Source organism: Danio aesculapii, chromosome 13, assembly GCF_903798145.1.
Source record: "Danio aesculapii chromosome 13, fDanAes4.1, whole genome shotgun sequence".
NCBI lineage: Eukaryota > Metazoa > Chordata > Actinopteri > Cypriniformes > Danionidae > Danio > Danio aesculapii.
This window is the reverse complement of record NC_079447.1, coordinates 17,207,285-17,229,233: the sequence shown is the minus strand read 5'-3', so window position 1 is coordinate 17,229,233 and position 21,949 is coordinate 17,207,285. Positions and strand designations below refer to the sequence as shown.

The following is a 21,949-nucleotide window of genomic DNA, read 5'->3' as shown; positions in this document are numbered from 1 at the left end:
TCATGTTTCTAACATTGATTACAAAGTTGTTAGCATGTTTCTAACATGAACTAGCATATAACTAGCATCATTCTAGCTTGAAATAGCATGTTGTTAGGGTGATTTTAGCATGAATCAGCATGTTCTTAGGATGATTCCAACATGAATTAGCATGCTGTTAGCATGCTCTTAGCATGATTCTAGCGTGAATTAGCATGTTGTCAGCTGTGATTCTAGCATGGATTAGCATGTTTATAACATTCATTAGCATGTTGTTATCATGTTTCTATCATGAAATAGAATCAAACTAGCATCATTCTAGCATGAATTAGCATGTAGTTAGCATGATTCTAGCATGGATTAGTATGTTTCTAACATTGATTAACATGTTTTTAGCATGATTCCAACGTGAATTAGCATGCTGTTAGCATGTTTCTAACATGCATTATCATAGCATCGTTCTCGCAGAGTTATGAGCTCACAAAGTTTGACCCAATGTTATATCAATAGGCCTTTTCAGAATTTTCTGGGTCGTTTTTCGGAAAACCGGAAGTCAGATCAGTTAGAAAAGATATAGTAACCTGAATCAGACCAGTTTGAAGGTCTGATAAAAGTTTGAAGGATGTAGCCTGAAAGGCTTAGGAGGAGACAGACTTTAAAATTAGTCTCAGAAGATGGAAGAAGAAGAACAAGAAGTTTACGTAGAATATCAGAATGGTGGCTTTCTAAAGCCACCATAAATAATAAACAACTATTCATACTTAGTGAAAAGGAGATTTTAAATTAAATAAAAAATATTGAAACAATTTTTTTTTTAATTCACCACAAGCAATGTTGCCTATAATCTGGTCAAAATATGATATCTTATGGTATGTTGCATAATTAATTGCATATATTAGATGTATATGATGCTGTCTATATAGGCAGTAGATGCTCACAATGTCAGTGCTGTGTTTGCTAACCCTCTCTCCAGCCTTTCTGTACTAAAACAAATGTTTAACAACTAAAACCTGATGAACTTAAGCCTGCATGAGCCATAAAGAGCATGAGCAAATGTTCAGTGTGATTGGTATCGATACTTGTGTTCTGAAGCACATTGGTAATGAATAGAGTAGGAAGTACAGATCAGGCTGAAGCAATGCCGTCAGGTACATTTTCTCTCTCTCTCTTCCACGCGCACACATAAACAACTGCATTTGAATGTAAACATAATAAAAGTAGAACTTATTAGCTGCAGGTGCTGTGATCCAAATACTGCGGTTCAGGATTTAAACTGTTTGGCCTGTATTTTCAATGAGACTACTGAAAATAAATAAATAAACAGAAAAACGTATATGAAGATCTAGAGGAGGAGCGGGACTGTGGCCTCCCTGTGGCCCAGAGAAACACTGCACCTTCAGGGTGGCAATCCAAGGCTCTGTTCTTTGGTTCTGGGGTCCTATTGGCCAGTTTAAACAGCTTTTAATCACCTCACTCCCCTCAGATAATACAGAAGCCCCACCCACAACCTCATGTTTTCAGCTCACTACAACAAAAATAGGCACAAAAACACTACGGACTTCAACGTAACGCCGCTCTCCTCGTCTAGCGCTCCATTCTCACTCTATTCTGCTTGTAAACATTACAAACCACAGTAAAGGCCCCAATGAAACGGACTCCCAATTCACCATCAACACTTCAGACACTGTTTAGATGCACACATAAGGAGCTCCTGGTAAAAATATTCATGTGTTTCTATATAGAGGGACTCTCTGGGGGTTTAATGGGGAGTGGGGGATCTCCATGGGGTGCTTTATGTTTGTTCAAGAACACTGAGAGACTAAAATACAAACGGATAAAAAACAACAACGATGCAGTGCGTACTTCTTTTCGGAAAACACACTTGTGATGAACGTGTTAGAATGGAAAAAGGCCTCTTTTTTCCCCTCTGTATTTTTTTTTGCGGTCTGCTCTTCTCCAACACCTCTGTGATGCTCGCTAAAACAACACTTGGCAAGGAAATACACAGAAAACAAAAATATGGAAGCAGGTTATATCCGTACGGGAATATCAGGGGGAAAATGCAGTGTTCAGCCAAAGTTCATATCCATCTCTATTAGTGTTTCCATAGCCGGGGATGGCAAAAGCTGTAAGCTCTGTGAGTTTTTACCAAACTAAATGAGGAAAATAATTAAATAAATAAATAATGACTTTATGGGTCCTTCGAATGTCACTCAATAACAGATTTCATGTAGTTATATATATATATATATTCATTTTTCTGTTGAAATATTATTTCTAATCCTGGAAGCAGATTTGAAAATAGTCATTTGAATCCTTTTTTGTTATTTTTTTGTGTCTTTTTTTCCCAAAATACTTCATTTAGAAAAAAGTCGTTCTCAGCAGGTGTTGAGAAAAATATAGACTGTGAAAAGCTCAGACTCCAGGTTAAGACTGTCCCACTCGCTCTTCATCTTCAGCATGAATGTACCTGAAGAACGAATGTCCTGTTCACAGATCTGATCACGAAATCTTTCTGATGCAGTCCTGGTCTCCCTCCCCATCCCGCCCCTTCAGAAGCCCTGTATATGACAGTAAGCCTCCAGACTGGAGAAGAGAATGTAGAGAAACCAGAGACTGAAGAAGAAGAGTGTGGTGAGGATGCGGTGTCCCCGGGGGCCGCCCAGCTCTCCGCCGATATGAGGCCTGCGCCGGTACAGCAGGACACCCACTGCCAGGAAGGCAAAGATGGTGAAGAGAGTGACAGAAAATGCCAGGGAACCTGCTGGCACCTCGAACGCACGACCCTGCATGTGCCAGTAGATGGCAGCCACTGACCAGGCCACGCCGATTCCCAGGAAAACGTTCACGGCGTTGCTTCCGGTCACGTTACCTATGGACGCGTCTGCGTAACTGTCCTGCACCGCCGCCACTTTACTAGCAAAGGTGTCTGAGAAGAAAACAGAGTTCATTTACTGTAGTTATCTGTGATTTAACATGCTTTATTAAGAGTCAAATCAGGAGGAATCAAAGTCATGGGCGTCGCTAGGCCTAATTTTCTACTCAGCCCCCCTAAAACTTTTGCGATTAGCTCATAAACTGTAGACCAAATTATCGCCTCTGTCCCCATTAAATTTGATATGAAGACGGCGACAGAATTCGGCTCCTCCCCTACCTTCGTTTTTCATTTGATCAGCAAACCACAGCTGTGCAGAGCGAGAGAACAAGGTGTGTGCTTATCGAAAAATTGTTATAAAATATGCTTATTTGCAGTTGTTTGCTATGGATACACTTGTATCACTTGTATCCCAATGTCATATAGGAGCAATTTGGTTTCCAATCTACTGTTTCCTCCGTGCTCACCTCATAATCACAGCTGTTTCCTCCATGAAAATATAACTCTTAACGAACATTTTACTATTTTTATTTCAAAATGATCTACCATTATAAAACACATTACAGTGCATGTGGCATTATACCACAGTCATGCACAGAAAGTATTAAACACAGTGACAGAAGATAGAAACATCATGTGTTGTCTTGTATTAAAAATATTTACTATTTTAATATTTTGATTCAGTTCGTGAAAGACGTGAATTAGCCTGTAGGTAAAAAATATTTTTATATATGTATGCCATTTAATTAGAAAAGTGGCAGTTTAATTTATTAAATACAAGGAAACAAAAGTTGTACTTTAACATATAAAGTGGCTTTTACTACAGTAAACAGGTTTGTTGTCATTCTGAACTCAAATGACTATGCATGTCCATACAATACAGTGGAATACTGCTAGTGAAGCATACAAGTCTACCATGTTTGTCAAACATTTTTAAGTGTATTACTATTAAATTATTACTTATAAATACATTAGGGTTATATATATATATATATATATATATATATATATATATATATATATATATATATATATATATATATATATATATATATATATATATATATGTATGTATGTATGTATGTATGTATATTTTTTTCATATAGAGCTGAGCGCCCCCCTTAAAATAAAAATCCTAAAATCGCCCCTGATCCGGTTTACACTGATTTTACGAGGTAAAACAATAAACAGTGTCTAAAATTTCTCTGCAATAAAGAAAGAGCATTAGATGAAACCAAAACGAAATCACTAAACAGAAATCCTTTTTTGAAATTATCTTTAGCTCATTAAAACATGTCAGAAACATTACTTCATTTACTCCAGTCATTTAATAATCTGTTACTGCAACAGCAAACTTCATATATTTAGTAAACGCAAAGAAGCAACAATAAAATGTAAGCTCTGCAATTTGACATAAACTTGTTTTAAAATACAATTATTTATACACAAGGCTCCCATCACGGCAGTTTAAACACATTAATTAGACATCAGATGTTAAGCAGAATATAATGAATTTATAGTCTAATATAGTGCATATTTTAGCAAAGCACTCTTCAATAGAGCTAATTTATCTGCAGATGTGTTCAATGAATGACTTTTCTGAGGTAGATGTATTGATAAGTGATGCTGTTTACAAGCTGAAACACTGATTGAGCCATTAACAGGAGATATGTGATCTTCATTCATGTTCGTTTTGTGCTATAACTAGTAGTAAAGAGGAAGGAACGATTGCTCTGAGGTGCTCATATAGATACTGGGATTAAAGAAATTAAATAAAATCATTAAAATGTAGATTTATAAAAGTAAAGGTTTACATGTAATTATGCTGTAAATTGTTGTAGGTTTATTGCAGAGACAGGTTATTTTGCTTCATTAGAATTGCTTCATTTTGTTATGTCTGTTTTTTTATTTTTGACTATTAAAGTCCCAGTAGTTGTTGACTTTGGATTTAATAAATCACCAAGGACCACAGTTTCAACTAAAGAAATTATTTAATGATCTACTAATGACAAAGGTCAGCTTGAATGGCCTGAAGGTGAGTAAATTGACTGCAAATTTTAATTTCACTAAATTAAAATGTTTACTGAATAAAAGTATTAAAGGGATAGTTCACCCGAAATTTTTTTAAAAATCCTGTTAATTTATTTATGACTTTTTTCTTCAGCAGAACATTAAAAATATATATTTTTAGTCCTTGGTGATTCATATAATGGCAGTCAATGGTTAACAATTTTTAGATTAAAAACAAACATACAAAAACAGCCACAGTCATATCACCCACTAGCCCAAGACCGGTTACTTACTGAAGCTAAGCAGGGCTGAGCCTGGTCGTTCTGGATGGGAGACCACATAGGAAAACTAGATTGCTGTTGGAAGTGGTGTTAGTGAGGCGAGCAGGGGGTGCTCAACCTGTGGTCTGTGTGAGTCCTAATGCCCCAGTAAAGTGAAGGGGACACTATACTGTCAGTGGGCGGCGTCTTTCGGATGAGACGTTAAACCGAGGTCCTGACTCTCTGTGGTCATTAAAAATCCCATGGCACTTTAAAGAGTATGGGTGTTGCCCCGGTGTCCTGGCCAAATTCCCTCCATCAACCCTTACAGATCATGGCCTCCCTATTATCCCCATCCACTGAATTGGCTCTAACATCATCTTTCCACTTCACCAATAGATAGTGTGTGTTGAGCGCACTGGCACCGTTGTCCTGTGGCTGCCGTCGCATCATCTAAGTTGATGCTGCACACTGGTGGTGGTGTGAATAGACCCTCCCTCATGTGAAGCACTTTGGGTGTATGGCCATACACAATAAATGTGCTATATAAATACACATTACATTACATTACATTACAAACAATTCTAAATCAATAGTCCTGGTGACAAACTGATGTCTTGTGAAGCAAAACAATCAGTCTGTGTAGAAAACTGAACATTACAAATAGTTCTCGGTGCTCGCAAGAGTGTAGTAAGCACGAGCTTCCGTTTGCTTGATGAAGTATGCGCGAGTGCACGTACAGACCCAAGTTCATTCATCAGAGTGAGTGTAATTTATAGCAGTTGCCACCTTGGACAATCACAGGTAAGAACCGTTTTGGCAAAAATGTGCCTCCTCAATCTTTCGTCACCTCATGCCTGACTGCGTGCTCATGCATACGTCATCAAGCAACCAGAAGTGACTATCAACTTTTTGCCTAGGCTGTGGATTGAAGCTAATAATATTGTAAATAATACAATTTCTTGCACAAAACAATCGACCTCCAATCGACCTTTTGTTTGTGAAAAAATGTCTAATAGATGTATACATAAACATAGTCGTCTTGGTTAAAACAAGGCTAAACTTGGGCTTTCAGTGAAAAATCTAACAGACGTCTAAGAATAGGCCACAATTAGACTAGTCATCAAATAAACAGAAATGAATGACTACACTTATAAAGTCTGTCTAATCTGTCTATTTGACCACTAGTCTAGTTTTGGCCTATTCTTAGATATCTATTAGATTTTCACTGACATCCCAAGTTTAGCCTTGTTTTAGCCAAGCTGTCTACGTTTAGATGTCTATTAGACATCTATTAAACACCAAACTGTTTGCTGGGATGGGAATTGATTTGGACTAGTTTGTATTTATTGTGTTTATTTTTATCTTAGTAATGGGTGACCATTGACTTCTATTGTATAAATCACTAAGGACTACGAATTCAGTTAACAATCTTTTTCTACGTTTACTGAAGAAAAAAAGGCATCTAAATCTTTAATGGCCTAAGGGTGAGCAAAATAACTGCAAAATAACATTTTTAGGTAAACTATCGCATTAATGTATTTTGTTACGGATCCCAAACTTTCCAATAGTACGGTAAACGATGACCCTTTTAAAGCTCCCATGAAATTAATAAATAAAATAAAGTTTTTTAGATGTTCGTATCAGTATTGTCAGTTTGTAGGAGATCTAAGAAGCTAGAGCACTCCAAAACAGTGACAAAATTCTCGTTTAGAAGATATAAATCTTATTTAAACATGTAAAGCTTGTAGTTTGTCACTTCCACCTAAATGAATCAATGATTTTATTCATGTCACCTCATACTTCACTTTCTCATCAAATCATGACCAATCAAATGCTCTCTATTATCTGGTATTCCCCGCCCACTTCAAGACGCTTCACATTTGATGCACTTGAGCTCAATCACTGGTAGAGCGGTGATAAAACAAAACACTATTGGCTGTTTCTTTTAAAAAGGGGAGGAGCTACACTATGTCCCACCCTCTCTTTGTGTTTCGGTTGAGATTACGTCAAACATCAAATACAAATTGCACATTTCAAAGCACTTCACAGGACCTTTAAAAGATATTTGTAAGAATGCATTATATAAGCAAGTAAAACTCACCAGGGATGGATGTTCCCAGAGCTACAAACACCACAGCAGTGACAGAGTCCTTGAGGCCGATAGTGCAGCCGAAGTGACTGGCCAGGTCACCGATCACAGCAGTCAGAAGACCAATGATGATGATGGAGATGATGAAGCAGGCCCATCCGTTCCAGTATTCTGTGGGCGGAACACAGGCGAACAGAACCTTCCAGAACACCGTCAGGAAGTGCATGACATAGTCGAAACAAGACGGCAGACGCTCCTCTGCACCCTCGTCCTCGTCCTCATCTCCTGAGATAAATGCAGAGAGAAAGAGAGAGAGAAAGAAAAGAAAGGAGAATGTGGAAGGGGGGAAAAAACAAAACAAAATGAAAAATGTTAGTATTGTTTTGTCATTGTACAGCTTCCATACCTGACCAAAGCCATCTTTTGAATTCAGGGGTCCTGTTGCCTTGGTAACACAGGCTGATTGATAGTCACGTAATTGATGGCTAGACAAGGCAAGAGCTGTGCTTATATTTTAACACTGGTCATATACAAACTAACATGTAAGAAGTCCTATTGCATTCAAACTTAATGTTTTTTGGGTTTTAGTATTTAGCTAGTGTGCTCCAAAACTAAATTTGGAATCATTTAGAAACCAGCAAGCATTCAAAACTTGCATTTTCCTTCGGTTAATATAGATCAATCAGGCCTGTATCCAGCCTGGTGAAAGGGGTGGTTCTTTTTTTCTCAAAAGGTGGACCTATTTGCAGTTATTCGCCTCATTTTATATATAACTATGAGGTTTAAATACTGCCTTTTAATGACATTAAGCACTTTTTTGTTTACAGTTTTTCCCAATTGCTAACACAATTTTTCAAACCAGTCTGGTTTTGTCAAAATACTTCACACAATTCACAAAAACACACACCCAAACTGCAAAATAGCTAATATATCCTGCAAAATGAAGCACTGCAACCGAAACTACACACAGCATTATCAAAATCAAACTTTTGCAACAAATGGCACACACTTCTATCATATTACCAGATTTTTGCCTAGCCAACTGCACACTGTTGGGCATAATGAAAAGCACCCCTAACTTTAGAATGCTTTGCCATAGTATTAAAATATGTATCAGATTGTTCACATACACAGGAATATTTGTAGATACACACACACGTTCTGTTGTAACATTTTATATTTATTTTTATTTTATTTATAATATTTATTTTATTTATATATAGGGCTTGGACTATGCAGGCTCAATATTTTCCCCCACAGTAGAGTACATTGTACAGGAAACTTGTGCAGTTCATGAATGGCTGATGTCATACAACAAGAAAATAGTGTCACCTAACTGATACACTATGACATACGATATACTACATTTATTCTAAATTTTGGTTACCTACCTGTTCTCCAGTCTAAAGGTCCGGATGACAGAGGCAACAGTAAAACAACTCAAGTTTGGCTGCACTCTCTGTCCAGCCTCACAAATTGTCTACTAAGGTTGCTCTGATTTCATGTAAAAGTGTTTGTCTTCTTTGGCCATGAAGTCCTCTACCTGCTCTGCCCCTACCTCTCACTCTTCCTCCCCCTCTTATTCTCAACCTCCCTCTTCCTCTTCCTCTCTGTGCAATGTCTTCCAATGTTGTTGTAAAAAAGGTTATCACCTGTGGTCTTTTCATAATGCTTACATCCTGATTGAATTGTTAACAATTAACCATTGAAGTGTTTGACCAGGTGGCACATGTAGTTGGCCAATTAGCTCATGTAATGTCATTTTGAATGGCATGTGTTTTGAAACATGTGACTTTATGTCAGATTGTTGTGTCTTTTTGGTGCATTTAAAAAGTGTCATTTTGAAACGCAAAATGTGTTTAAAGCAGAAAATGTAAAAATTTTGCAGAAAATAGAATTTTGATTTAGAATTTTGAGACTTGAGAAGTAGTTTTGCTCTCTGTGTGTCAGTTTAAATAATTGTGGTGTGCATTTCATTTTAGTGTGTTAGCAATTTGAAAAAACTGTAAATAGCTTGTCGGATGATCATCAGAACCACACTTTTTGATATACTGTACCAAAATATTTTCTTAAAGATTTTGAAAAAACCTACTTTAAAATGCTAATTTATTACATGATTTATCATTAAGAAAAAGAAAAAAGGATTTGTTGTTTTTCTTTTAATAAAAAACTAGCTTTTGTTCATTTTTAGGCAAATAACAATCTGGCCAGCACAGTCAACTTTCATCAGTTAACATGTGGCCAGTTGAATAAAAATAAACAAATAAATAAACAATAATAATGTAAAAAAAATCATAGATAACAATAGCCTGATTAGTTCTAAAATTAACTTTAATATGGGCTGCCTTTGGTGCTTCACACCTTTTTACTGATCATTTTTGTTTCATGAATAAGGTCTAAGATTTAGAATAAAAGTTATTGTAAAATGTTTTCTCTATTTAACAACATTACAGTAGGTCAGTAGTGAAAGATGACTTAACTTTCGTCAGGTTGTAAGTTTTCTTGCACAGATTTTGGACTGATGAAAAATAATTGTTTGCATTGCCATTAGCCAAAACTGATTAGCTGAAGTCACGACAGCCAACAGAGGATTCCACTTGGTCTTAAAGCCTTCTTTGATGGGTTATTTTCACAATTTATGAAGGAATAGCAGTCCAAATCGGACAAATCCTGGGGTCTTTTGAACCACCCTGGCAACGGGGTTGTCAATGATTTTCATGGCATCATTATGTACTTCTTTCAGATCTTCTGACCAATCAAACGCTATATTTTATCTAAAGTGTCCTTCCCCCTAAGAGACAATAAATGCTATGACTTTTTCACATGTAACAGAGCCATTATAAATGAATGCAATAAAAACATAATTACATTTATAAGACAGTAGAGTTCAATGCTGATGCATTGTCCTTTATCCATTGGGTGACAGTATGTACATTTAAACGAAATCTGATTAAAGTTGAAGTATGTAAGTTTGACACCCAGTGGTTGAACTAAGTATTGCATGCCTGGATCAAAACAAACGCAAGCGCAGGTTGCCAGATTGAGGACCAAGGAGCGAGTCTGACGATCAAGCCTTAAGGCTGATTTAAGTCGTGTTCTAAATAAAAGCAAGGGCAAGCGATAGAAGGAATATTTTCCATATTAAAAGGAGTTTTTGTTCTAACCAACACCTAGAATTGATTAGAAACAGTTTCTATTTCTTACAGGTGAACAACAGAAAACTGACAATGATCGCCTCAGATACACCTCATGTGCATTATTCAGTGTTAAATGCTAATAATGTGAGTTTGAATGCCATTTTACATGACATTTATTGACATACTACTGAAAGTAGCAGCTGATTTAGCTCAGATCTTGGAAATAAAATAAACCGTTTGAAATTGAACTTTAGAACTGTGACTCAAAACCAACATATATAAGTGATTCAGCACCTACATTAATGTTAAAGAAGTTTAATATGTATTAATTAGATTATAGACATTGACCATTTCATGAGTGAGTGCATATTCTGTGCTTCTGAATGACTGTATTTAACTTTCTGTCGTGTTTCGCTGGTGCAAACAGCCAAGTTGCTTATCACTGCAAATCTCGTTATTTAGCTCCAATGTGCTTAATAGCTGTACTTTCATACTTTGTTAAAGATTTATTTTTCATTGCTAAATTAAGTATTGCATTATTTACAAACCAGTTATTTAAGCATAATTGGTTGTTTTTTAAGATTAGTCAGAATGAGTTAATAAATGATTAATAAACTATTCAAATTAACATTTATAATTCTTATTATTCAGGCATATGCTAATAGTTAATTTGTATGGTAATAAATGCTTTATTAGCTTCAGTTGTAAAATCCAGTTCTGTGACCTAATCTTAAGTGAGGACTATTTATGCTTTATAAATCCCTAATAAATGACAATTAAAGGCTCAGTTAAATTCTAAACAGAAAAAAATAACATTAATGACTTCATTCATTCCTATTTGTTTGAAGATGGACAAATGAAACTGAAATCAAATGAAAAATAAATCTTTGCAACCTTATCTAAAATAAAATTACTGTACACTTTAAACATTGGATCTTATTATATTGTTAAATTATTATATTTTTGTTGTTTTATCTAGTTTTATGTTGTATTTTGACACTCCTGTTATTTGACAATGTTTAAACTTTAAAGTAATTTTACTTTTTAGATAAGATAGCAAAGATTATTGTTCATTTGATACTGAGCCTTTAATTGTCATTTATAAGGGATTTATAAAGCATAAATAGTCCTCACTTTAGATTAAGTCACAAAACTGCATGAAGTTAATAAAGCATTTATTAACATACATAGTAATCTTTACTATATGCCTGAATAATAAGATATACAAATGTTGATTTCAATAGTTTATTAATCCTTTACTAACCCATTCTGAATGATCATAAAAACCACCAAATATCCTTAAATACAGATGGTTTGTAAATAATGCAATACTGAATTTAATAATAAAAAATAAATCATTATCAAAGTATGAAAGTTCAATTATTAAGCACATTATAAATGTGGTTGTAAGTCAAGAATACAGCATTTGTAGCTGCAGTTATAAACTGCTTACTAATGCTTATTAATGTAGAGTTAATGCTTAACAAATAATGAATTCACTAGATGCTCATGCTTAGTAAATAATTCATAGTGTGTAGTTATTATAAAGTGTTACCATTATGGTTAATTATGATTTTAACAGTGAAACAAACAAACAAACTAAAGATTACATAAGATTTGTAATACCAAATCTCTTAACCATCCCCATCATTCTCCATCTCTTCTCAGATGGGATGGTGGGCCAAATCAAAGGATACAATGGACCAACTTTGCAAGCAAGCCCGTAGTGTGGGCATCTCTGGCCTAAACATTTGCATATATAAGAAAATAATAAATGGTAGCTGTGTTGATCTGAACTCCTCAACATTTATTAGTCATACAAATTCACTATGTGTCTATGTGCAAGTTGGTACTGACCACAAAACATATTGTCCTCAATCAAATTAGACAGTGAATGCAGTGTTTTAATACTACTTTTAATACTCTGCTATTACAGACCGTGGCTCTAATGACTAAAATATGCTTTTTAATTTAATGACTCTGATTGGCAGAGATGTGATATAAACAAAACTCCATTGGCTATTTGTTAAAGGAAGGATAGGCCCTGCCCTGCAGTTTTCAGTTGAAATTGTCAAACATCAACCAAAACAAATGTAAAGGAGCTGATAATAATACACTAACTCAAAGCTGAAGCTGCTATCAAATTAGTCAAGATGTTTAGAAAATGAACACATTAGGGATGTAGGATGAGTAGATCTGTGTTGGAGTGTTGTGGGCACAGTTTTTATGTGGGCCGTGTGATGTGTCACAACAGATAAAAATAAATGTGTGGTTGTGCAGTATGACCATGAGTTTATGTTTACATAACAACTAAGATGTAAGCTTTTAGTACATGTCATCAAAAAGTAGGGTCCTTATGATTTCTGCAATGTGAAAAAACAGACAGAACCATTGAGTCCAGTCATAACAGCTCTATATATTCTACTCTATAAATTCAGGAATATGACTGAATATGGAAAATTTGGGATGAATGAATCAAAAGTAGAATCGTGCACCTAAACAGATTGCAATACAGATTTGTGTTTGGAAATATTAACCCACAAAATGTATTTAAATGGATGGATGTTCAGATCACAAAGCATTTCTTCAAAAAAAAGAAACATTTCATAGGGAGATATAAAAGCATTTAGAAATTGTTCATTTTTATTCCTAAAATTGTAAGCATTTTAGGATTCCAATTAATTACATAGGCTTTTTGGTACTAATATTTATTCTAAACAAAAAAAGTACCCAGGAAAATTATGGAAATTTAAAGTCATCTTAGATTTGCCTCAAAACAAAGCCTTTGCACACTCTACCATTTGATAGTTAGGGGTTGATAAGAATTTTAAAATATTATTCAAAATAACAACCCAGGCTCATTATTGGCACGTACCTCTATATACATTCCTGGAGATTATGAAATACGTCACAGGAGGGTTTTTTTTTCTCAAATCCACCAGAGGCCATTGTGTATGCTTTTTCAGATCTCAAATTTATCTTGCGAGTGCCTTTCGCACCTGCTGTTCTCATGTAAATCCACAAGAGGCCACTGTCGACTGACTAACAGACTGACCGACCAATACCCCCACCCACTCCTTACCCTAAACCGAACCAAACAATAGTGTTTCCAAAAGCACTGATTGACCCGATCACCCACTCCTGAAACCCAACTGATAGTGTTTTCAAAAGCACCGATTGGCCCGATCACCCACTTCCCTAAACCTAAGCGATAGTGTTTTCAAAAGCACCGATTGACCCGATCACCCACTTCCCTAAACCTAAGCGATAGTGTTTTCAAAAGCACAGATTGACCCGATCACCCACTTCCCGAAACCCAACCGATAAGGTTTTCAAAAGCAATCCGTAAAAAGAAAAGTGCTCCCCTGGTTTTTACCATGTTTTCAGATCTTATCACTTTCTCACCCTGTTATTCACTTTCTAGAACCATTCTCAGCTGGACTCAAACCCCATCGTTGCAGTCAACTCCTCCCTGCATCTCAAGTCTGCTGATGTACATGGCGAGCTACTGGGCAAGCTGGTAACAGCGGAAAAGCAGTCCACACGGAGGTAAGCGGTCAGCTAGTAGCGTGAAAAGAAACAGAAGCCATTGGGGGCATCATTCAGTCCCTTAGCATTGGTTTTAAAGACGAAATGCAGCCAAACATAGCTCTGGCCACATAATTTGCACCCTCCAGAAATGTATATGAGGTACATTTCACAATGAGCCTGTATTGCAACATAAAGTGATTTTGTGAAACATTATTGCAATGTATTATAGCTGTTTTCTATTTAAATATGTTTTAAAATATAATTTATTCCTGTGTTCCTTTGAGCACCATTACTCCATGACCCATCAAAAATGAACCTAATATGAAGAATGATTTTTGTGTGGGTGTTTGTAATATAAATGTGGTTAATGACACTTGTAGAGTTGTTCAGAGTTGATAGTCACCTGCGCTGACAGTTATGGCCTCCATGAATTGTTCTCTCCAAGAATTTGTGCCCACGACCAGAGCCAAGTTAGTCTTTTTAATCAGCTTATCTACTGTACTCTACAGCAAAACACAAAAACAGATGAATTACAAAACATAGGCAAGCATATCAAAAATCTTCCCTTATGAAAAAGTCTGCTGGTCCGAGTGTACCTTAAACTCATACGACTCCTCGATGATGATCTCAATTTTTGAATGCTCGCCCAATATAGGCTTTCCCATCTCTGCTATTCTTCTCGCTTCTTCTTCCTCTGATGATAACTTCCTGTCTTGAATATCTATGATGAAAAAGCAGAGAGAAACTTTTGTGTCATATTAGTAGTCTTAATTAAAGAATGATTTCAATAAGAATAGACAGAAAAAACTCAACATGCACCTTTCTTGGCGAACTTTTTGGCCCAATTAAAGAATTTTTTATTTAAACATTTTTTAATCAAATATTCACACACTGTTCATTTCTGAATATTTATTGAGCATTTATTGTCACTATAAACATTCAGAAGTGTTTTTTTCTTAACATTTTGTCTTATTTTGGCTAATTATTTAATCAAAATCCAATTACTTGAAAAAATTATGTTTTATATGAAGTCTTCATTTCTTAGTTTAAGTTCTAAAAAACGTATCAAATAATTTTGTGCTTTAAACAAGAACTTACACTCACCGGCCACTTTATTAGTTACACCTTACTAGTACCAGGTTGGACCCCCTTTTGAGTTACTGTTGCCTTTCTATCAGCTTGAAACAGGCTGGCCATTCTCCTCGGACCTCTAGCATCAACAAGGCATTTGTGCCCACAGACCAGTTAGTCTCGCACCAACAACCATGCCACGTTCAAAGTCACTTAAATCACCTTTTTACCCCATTCTGATGCTCGGTTTGAACTGCAGCAGATTGGCTTGACCGTGTTTACATGCCTAAATGCATTGAGTGGCTTCAATGTGATTGGCTGATCAGAAATTTGCATTCAAGAGCAGTTGTGTACCTAATGAAGTGGCCGGTGAGTGTATATCTTACTGGAGTCTAATATGTAAACTTAACTCAAAGACAAAAAACAAGATACTTTTCCTGACATCCTGATGTTTTTTTTCTTTTTTTAAAGAATGAACTCAATTATTTTGTATAAATTAAAGTGACAAACCATTTTGCTTCGTAAGTAACTGTATCTTGATTTAGATATTTGTACTGGAGATACTAAGATACTTACAGAATTTAGTCAAAAAGATTCATTCCTGAAACCCAAGCACAGCGAATTTGTGCAAAATCTTCATAAAATGATGCTTACGTAACTCGTCTTACCCAATTGAATGTGACTACTTACATAACACTACTTTTTACGACTATTTATGCAGAAATTGGCTCTGCTTTTGTTTTATGAATGAAGCAGCAGACTGTCACTAAAATTTCTCTTATTAGAAAGTCTACGCATGCAAACACACACAGATTAATAGCCAAACTTACTTTGACTGAACCTTTGAGTTGAAGAAATAACAAGCACAACACTCACCAAACACACACCAACTGAAAGTTGAGATTACCATCTTCAACACAGCATATCTTCTCATGCATGTGAAAGTGAGGCAGATGAGACCACAATTTGTGCCTCATTATACCTTATAAACACACATTCGAGCATTCACTCTCCAACTTACCATCAGCTAATAACAGAGCTGTGTGTGGAAAAAATAGAGAGAGAGAAAGAGAGGAAGGGAGGGGTGGAATGACATGAAGAGAATGTTAGACAGATAATGGTGGAGGGAAATGCAGTGAGATGTTGGACAGGGTTTATTTGCTCAGGTAAACATGAGTATAAATATTTGGAGCCTGTGGCGTTTCATCACGCAGCGCAGACTCTGGAGCCGGACAGGTGTGAGCGGGCAGATGTGATCAGATGTGATCAGATGTGATCCAGGGCGCCGAAGCAGGTGGTTGCCCATGGCAACGGGAGTGTCGTAGTAACATTTGGGATGTGGCGACAGAACAAAGAGGTGCTGAGGATACGCTAATTACACACACACACACACGCACGCACGCGCGCGCACTTGCTTTCCAGTTGGGATTAATGCATGTTTTTACATTGATTTCAGTGGCTTTTGCACTGAGCTAATTACAATGTCTGTCCTTCAACCCTGAGAAAAGAAGTTTTTGTATTAATAGATTGTTATAAAGGTGCCATAAAATTAAAATCTATATATACCTAGGCAGTGGGTAGCACAATCGCCTCACAGCAAGAAGGTCGCTGGTTCGAGCCTCGGCTGGGTCAGTTGGCATTTCTGTGTGGAGTTTGCATGTTCTCCCCGTATTGGCGTGGGTTTCCTTCGAGTGCTCCGGTTTCCCCCACAAGTCCAAAAACATGTGGCATAGGTGAATTGGGTAAGCTAACATTGTTCGTAGTGTGTGTGAATGAGTGCGAATGGGTGTTTCCCAATGAGGGGTTGCAGCTGGAAGGGCATCCGCTGCATAAAATATATGCTGGATAAGTTGCCTGTTCATTCCGCTGTGGCGACCCCAAATTAATAATGGGACTAAGCCTAAAAGAAAATGAATGAATGAATGAATGAATGATATACCTAGGCCCAACTGATATATAATAACATACATGTATAACAGCTGAGTGTGTGGCATAATAATTTGATCCTGAAAATCCCTTGAAAGTAAAATGGCAGTGAAAAACAGGTTAATCAGAACAAAACAGACTGTTACACATAGTAGATTGACATTTGATTGATTGGCCGCAACATTTTACATTTGACTACTGCTGCGTCCAAAATCACATACTTGCATACTATATAATACTCTAAAACTAGTATGCGAGCCGAGTATATGCTCGAAGTCAAAGGCAAAACCGCCTACTACAGTAGGTACTGCATTTTAATTTAAATGTACTACTCGGCCATTAGAAAAGTCCGTTCTATACAATATAAATGTGAGCAGTATGTGAATGGAATTCGGACGTACCATTTTGTCAAGATCAGATGACCTACCCTCGCGAATTGCTTTGCATCACTCCCATTCATGAATTCCTTCACGGGGCATCATGGGATAGTGCAGCATGCATGGGATGCGCACTTCAGAATCTCGCCGGAAGTCATCTAGGTACTTCTCGCATACTGATTTTCGAATTCTATGAATTCAGACATACTACACGACTCACATATGAATTTTAGTGTACTATACAGTATGGAAGTATGCGGTTTTGAATGGAGCCATTGAATTCGAAAAACAGTATGTGAGAACTACCTGAATCACCTACCACTTCCGGCAAGATTCGTCAGATGGACACTACGCTATCCCATGATGCACTGCAAAAGAATTCATGACCGGGAGTGAAGCAGCGCAACTGACATGGGAAGGTCACGTGATGATGACAAAATGGCGGATGTTGTTCTTCCAAGTTCTATTCATACTACTGACATTCATACTGTATTCATTCATTTTCTTTTCAGCTTAGTCCCTTTATTAATCTGGGGCCGCCACAGCGGAATGAACCGCCAACTTATCCAACATGTTTTACGCAGCGGATGCCCTTCCAGCTGCAACCCATCACCGGGAAATATCTATACACGCTCACTTACACACATATATTACGAACAATTTAGCTTACCCAACTTACCTATACCGCATGTCTTTGGACTTGTGGGGAAAACCGGAGCACCCGGAGTAAAAACCACGCCAACATGGGGAGAACTCCACACAGAAATACCAACTGACCCAGCCGATGCTCGAACCAGTGACCTTCTTGCTGTGAGGTGAACGTGCTACTCACTGCGCCACCGTGCAGCCCTTCATACTGTATAGAACATACCATTTTCTAACGGTCGAGTAGTACTTTTAAATTCAAATGCAGTGGCTACTGAGTAGCAGGCGATTTTGGATGCAGCTTACAAGTAGCTAAAACTCTCATTTAGAGGTGGGAACCGACGCACGTGCAACAACATTAATCATAAGGTAAACACAAAACAAAAGTTTCCATCTGTAGCTCCTCCACAGGACTCCACACTTATAAACACTCACTTCATCAAGCTCGGGCCTCTCAGCACCGTTCACACTTGTCACAGCTTCCAAACCGACCAATCACAGAGCTTGCGTAACCCGTTGTTGTGACATGTAGTTACATTTTTCGAGAGGCGTGAATCAGCATCAGCGTTAGCCACGGCGAGGGCTATGCCACTGCACGAAGGCTGCGCCGGAGCATACGCATGCACTTGACTCAGAAGTATAAATCACCCTTCACTTTGTATGTGGGACTCTTACTTTGAAAAAGGAGAGAGGCATGAAGACTAAGGCTCACCGCGCCATGTTTTAACATTGTTTTCTATAGACCTAAGTGAAAGATGCTACATCAACAACAGCTTTCATAACATATTTTGTGACAGAATTTACTAAACTTATAAAACAAATGCTACTGTATGTGCTTGGCTTGACACAGTTATTGCATGTGTGAACATATGACTGCATTTTTAATCAGTTGAAAAGGTTAGGAAATTTGTAAAGAAGTCAAAACAGCACCTGGAAATCCTCTGTCATATAAATAAATGAAAATATGAGAAAACACGCCCCATTTTTATGGTTGCATCTTGTGACATTATGTGTTGTTTTGGTTTGTACAGTATAGATGTCTTTGGTTTGTGCTGCTGTCATTTTTCAGTTGAATGTTATTAAAGTTCCCGAGACTCACCAATTTTGGGGTTATGGTCTGCTTGTTTGGTGCACACAAGGTTTCGAAAGTCATATTTTGATAGACTGTCCTAGTTAATTTTAATATTCTTCATGTTCTACAGAGGAAAGCAAGCCATGTAGGTTTGGAAGGACATCAGGGTGAATGAATCAATAGTTTTCACCTTTTTGACTTCAGCAACCCCACTGTCCTCAAATATAATTAAGTGCTTCATAGTCTCAGCCTCAAATATCACGCTCATGGACTTTTGCCTGAACGTCTGAAAATAGTTCTTGAGTTTTGAAGTCATCATGTCATTGGTTGAACTCTACGGGATTTCTAGAAGAAGTGTCTGTCATGTTATTTAATGGCCTGTCTGAAAATAAACCTGTCATGATGCCAAACCCTCTCATGGAAAAAAAGAAACAGCTGTGTTTAAAGCTGTCACAATGAGCGGAATCAACCAAACACTGGATTTTCACAAGCATGTGAATTATACAACATAGATTCCTAATAATTAAACACAACATTCCTTAATGAATGATTGAATTTTTTACACATTTTGTCCAGATCTACAAACTGCACTTTTAGAACCACAACAATAGGATACATGCAGTGTTTTCAAGAAATTAAATACAAAATCAATCTTTTTTATTATTTCAGCTCACTGCTTGAGAACTATTGGTCTCAATCAGCGGTTCTCAAACTTTTTTCACAAAGTACCACCTCAGAAAAAAATAGTCTCTCCAAGTACTACCATAATGACCAGTACTAGCGATTCGTTTGTGAATAAATCTCTGTTATGAATGACTCGTGTGAACCATCGATATCCCTGCATCTCAATGTGCATATACACCTTTCTGATCTAAATGGCATATAACATTTGTAATGTTCAATAATTTAGGGTGGACAGTATGCACATTGGAGTGCAGCCACTGTCAGGCGGCACCCTTATAAGCTACTTCAAAAACTATTCGCTACTTCACTTAGCCGACAATAATACAAGTTTCTGGCACCGCAACGTCTTTTTGCCATTTTTCATTTACATTGTTTGCTGATTTTATTCAACCAAACTAGCATAAACCTAGAATTTAGTGCAAGTTAGTGCTACTTTACCTTATGGTCAGTGCAGTGAGTGACTGTTATCATCAATAACATTACATGTTGAGCACAAAAGTTCATAACATACAAAATAGTAAAAAAATAAATCCTACCCATGAAAGGTAGGTATTCTTTGTTTTCTTTGTTTGCTCATTACTGCACCCGTACACAGCGCTAAAGTCCAGCATCTTCAGATTGGATTTAGTCTTGAGTTGACTAGAGCAGTTGAATGACTTTTGTCCTGGGAGCCCTGTACAAATATGGCAGCGCTATTGACGCATGCTCAGGGTCCGTATGCAATATCTAATGTATATATCTATGGGAAAAGCCAATGCTGATCACATTGGTACATGTGTCAAAAGATTAAAAGTGTGTTAATTTCCATTTATTATTTAGCAATTCCTCCATGTACCACTAGAAAGAAGCACATGTACCACTAGTGTTATGCATACCACAGTTTGAGAACCACTGGTCTAAATAAAGGCCCAATTTCAGAACTATCTCCATAACAGACGGGTTTTAATTAGTCAATGCATTATGCATCCAAAATTAACAACAAAGATAATTTCACAACATTTTTATTAATCCAGAACTCTGACCCACACACATTACCGCTAATATGAGTACCATCTATAGGAATCGTGTTGTTTGTCTCCCCATTACTTTTCCTTTCTCTCTGCGTGTAATGACTTTAATAGTTCTGTAATCAGTGCTGTAATTTTCTGTTGCTTAGGATGAATGAGACGCCGAACAAACAAGCTTTGATTAAGTGTGTGTATGTATGTGTGTGTGTGCGCGGAGATGAAAATATCGACCCATAATGAGGAGCTGGATGTGTAAATAAGCCTGTAATTTATGCTCTGAGAGTAGAGTTGGGGGTGTCTTGATGCACGTTATTAACCTGTAATTTGTGTAGCGTTGTCGGCTCTCAGCATTTCAACATATCTGCTTGGTGATTATATGCGTAGATATGTCAAATTCACCAAGGAATTCTTTTCATCTGTTCGCCATCTTCTCTCTCTCTCTCACTATTCTTCGATTCAACAGTTCAGATTGTATGGCACATCAGCGCCAGCAACAGCTGATGCTGCCCTGGCAACAGATACCAGACGGTGAGGTAATGGGTTTGTGGGATGTAGGTGTCGATATTCAGATGAAAACTCCCTTGTCGTTGGCTCATTTGCAGCTATTTCCTCAATGCACACACGTGAATGCAGAGATATCTCTCTCACACACACATTTTCTCAGTGAGGTGATGTTTTAGTGAAGCGCTGGAAATTGGGATGATATTGTGTGATAAAACACTTCACTTCTGCTTATCTTCTCTTTAAATACACTCGTGTGTGGCATGTGGACAGTTTGGGCTCCACATGATGTTAATCGCGCACAGATGCAGTGCAATAGATAGTCTGCTAGATCTCTGCTCTCGCGTCTCTCCTCAATTATATCCCTCCATTTCCAGCGTAGGCTAATGAAAAATACATGGATTGAGATGACATTTTTGTAAAAATGATTTTACATTGAGGGCAGCATGGTGGCTCAGTGATTAGCACTGTCACCTCATAGCAAGAAGGTCGCTGGTTCAAGTCCCAGCTGGACCAGGAGACCTTTCTGTGTGTTTTTTTCTTGTTCTTCCTGTGTTTGTGTGTTCTCCTCCAGGTGTTCTGGGTGAATTGGGTAAAAGTATAATTGGCCGTAGTGAATGACTGTGTGTGTGTGTGTGTATGTGCGTGCGTGCGTGTGTGTGTGAATGAAAGAGTGTATGAGTGTTTTCTCTACACTACCTGACAAAAGTCTTATCGTTGATTCCAGTTGTAAGAGTAACAAATAATAATTTAATAATGACTTCTTGTTGATCATTTGGAAA

At 37.2% G+C, this 21,949-nt stretch overlaps 1 protein-coding gene across 2 annotated transcripts in view; it reads right to left on the bottom strand.

Annotated features, from left to right (window-relative positions):
* Window positions 1-1,138: 1,138 nt before the first annotated feature.
* slc8a3 (solute carrier family 8 member 3) overlaps window positions 1,139-21,949 on the bottom strand; it is a 93,698-nt gene continuing 72,887 nt past the window's right edge. Inside the window, exons 4-8 of one of the 2 annotated variants that reach the window (XM_056471172.1) lie at window positions 15,977-15,994; window positions 14,481-14,605; window positions 14,288-14,387; window positions 7,229-7,501; window positions 1,139-2,908 (exon numbers count right to left, since the gene is read on the bottom strand). In XM_056471172.1, coding sequence (XP_056327147.1) covers window positions 2,532-2,908; window positions 7,229-7,501; window positions 14,288-14,387; window positions 14,481-14,605; window positions 15,977-15,994 — 893 coding nt within the window. In that variant the 3' untranslated portion in view covers window positions 1,139-2,531. The remainder of the gene's footprint in view (window positions 2,909-7,228; window positions 7,502-14,287; window positions 14,388-14,480; window positions 14,606-15,976; window positions 15,995-21,949) is intronic. The other variant, XM_056471173.1, reaches the window with a different exon arrangement.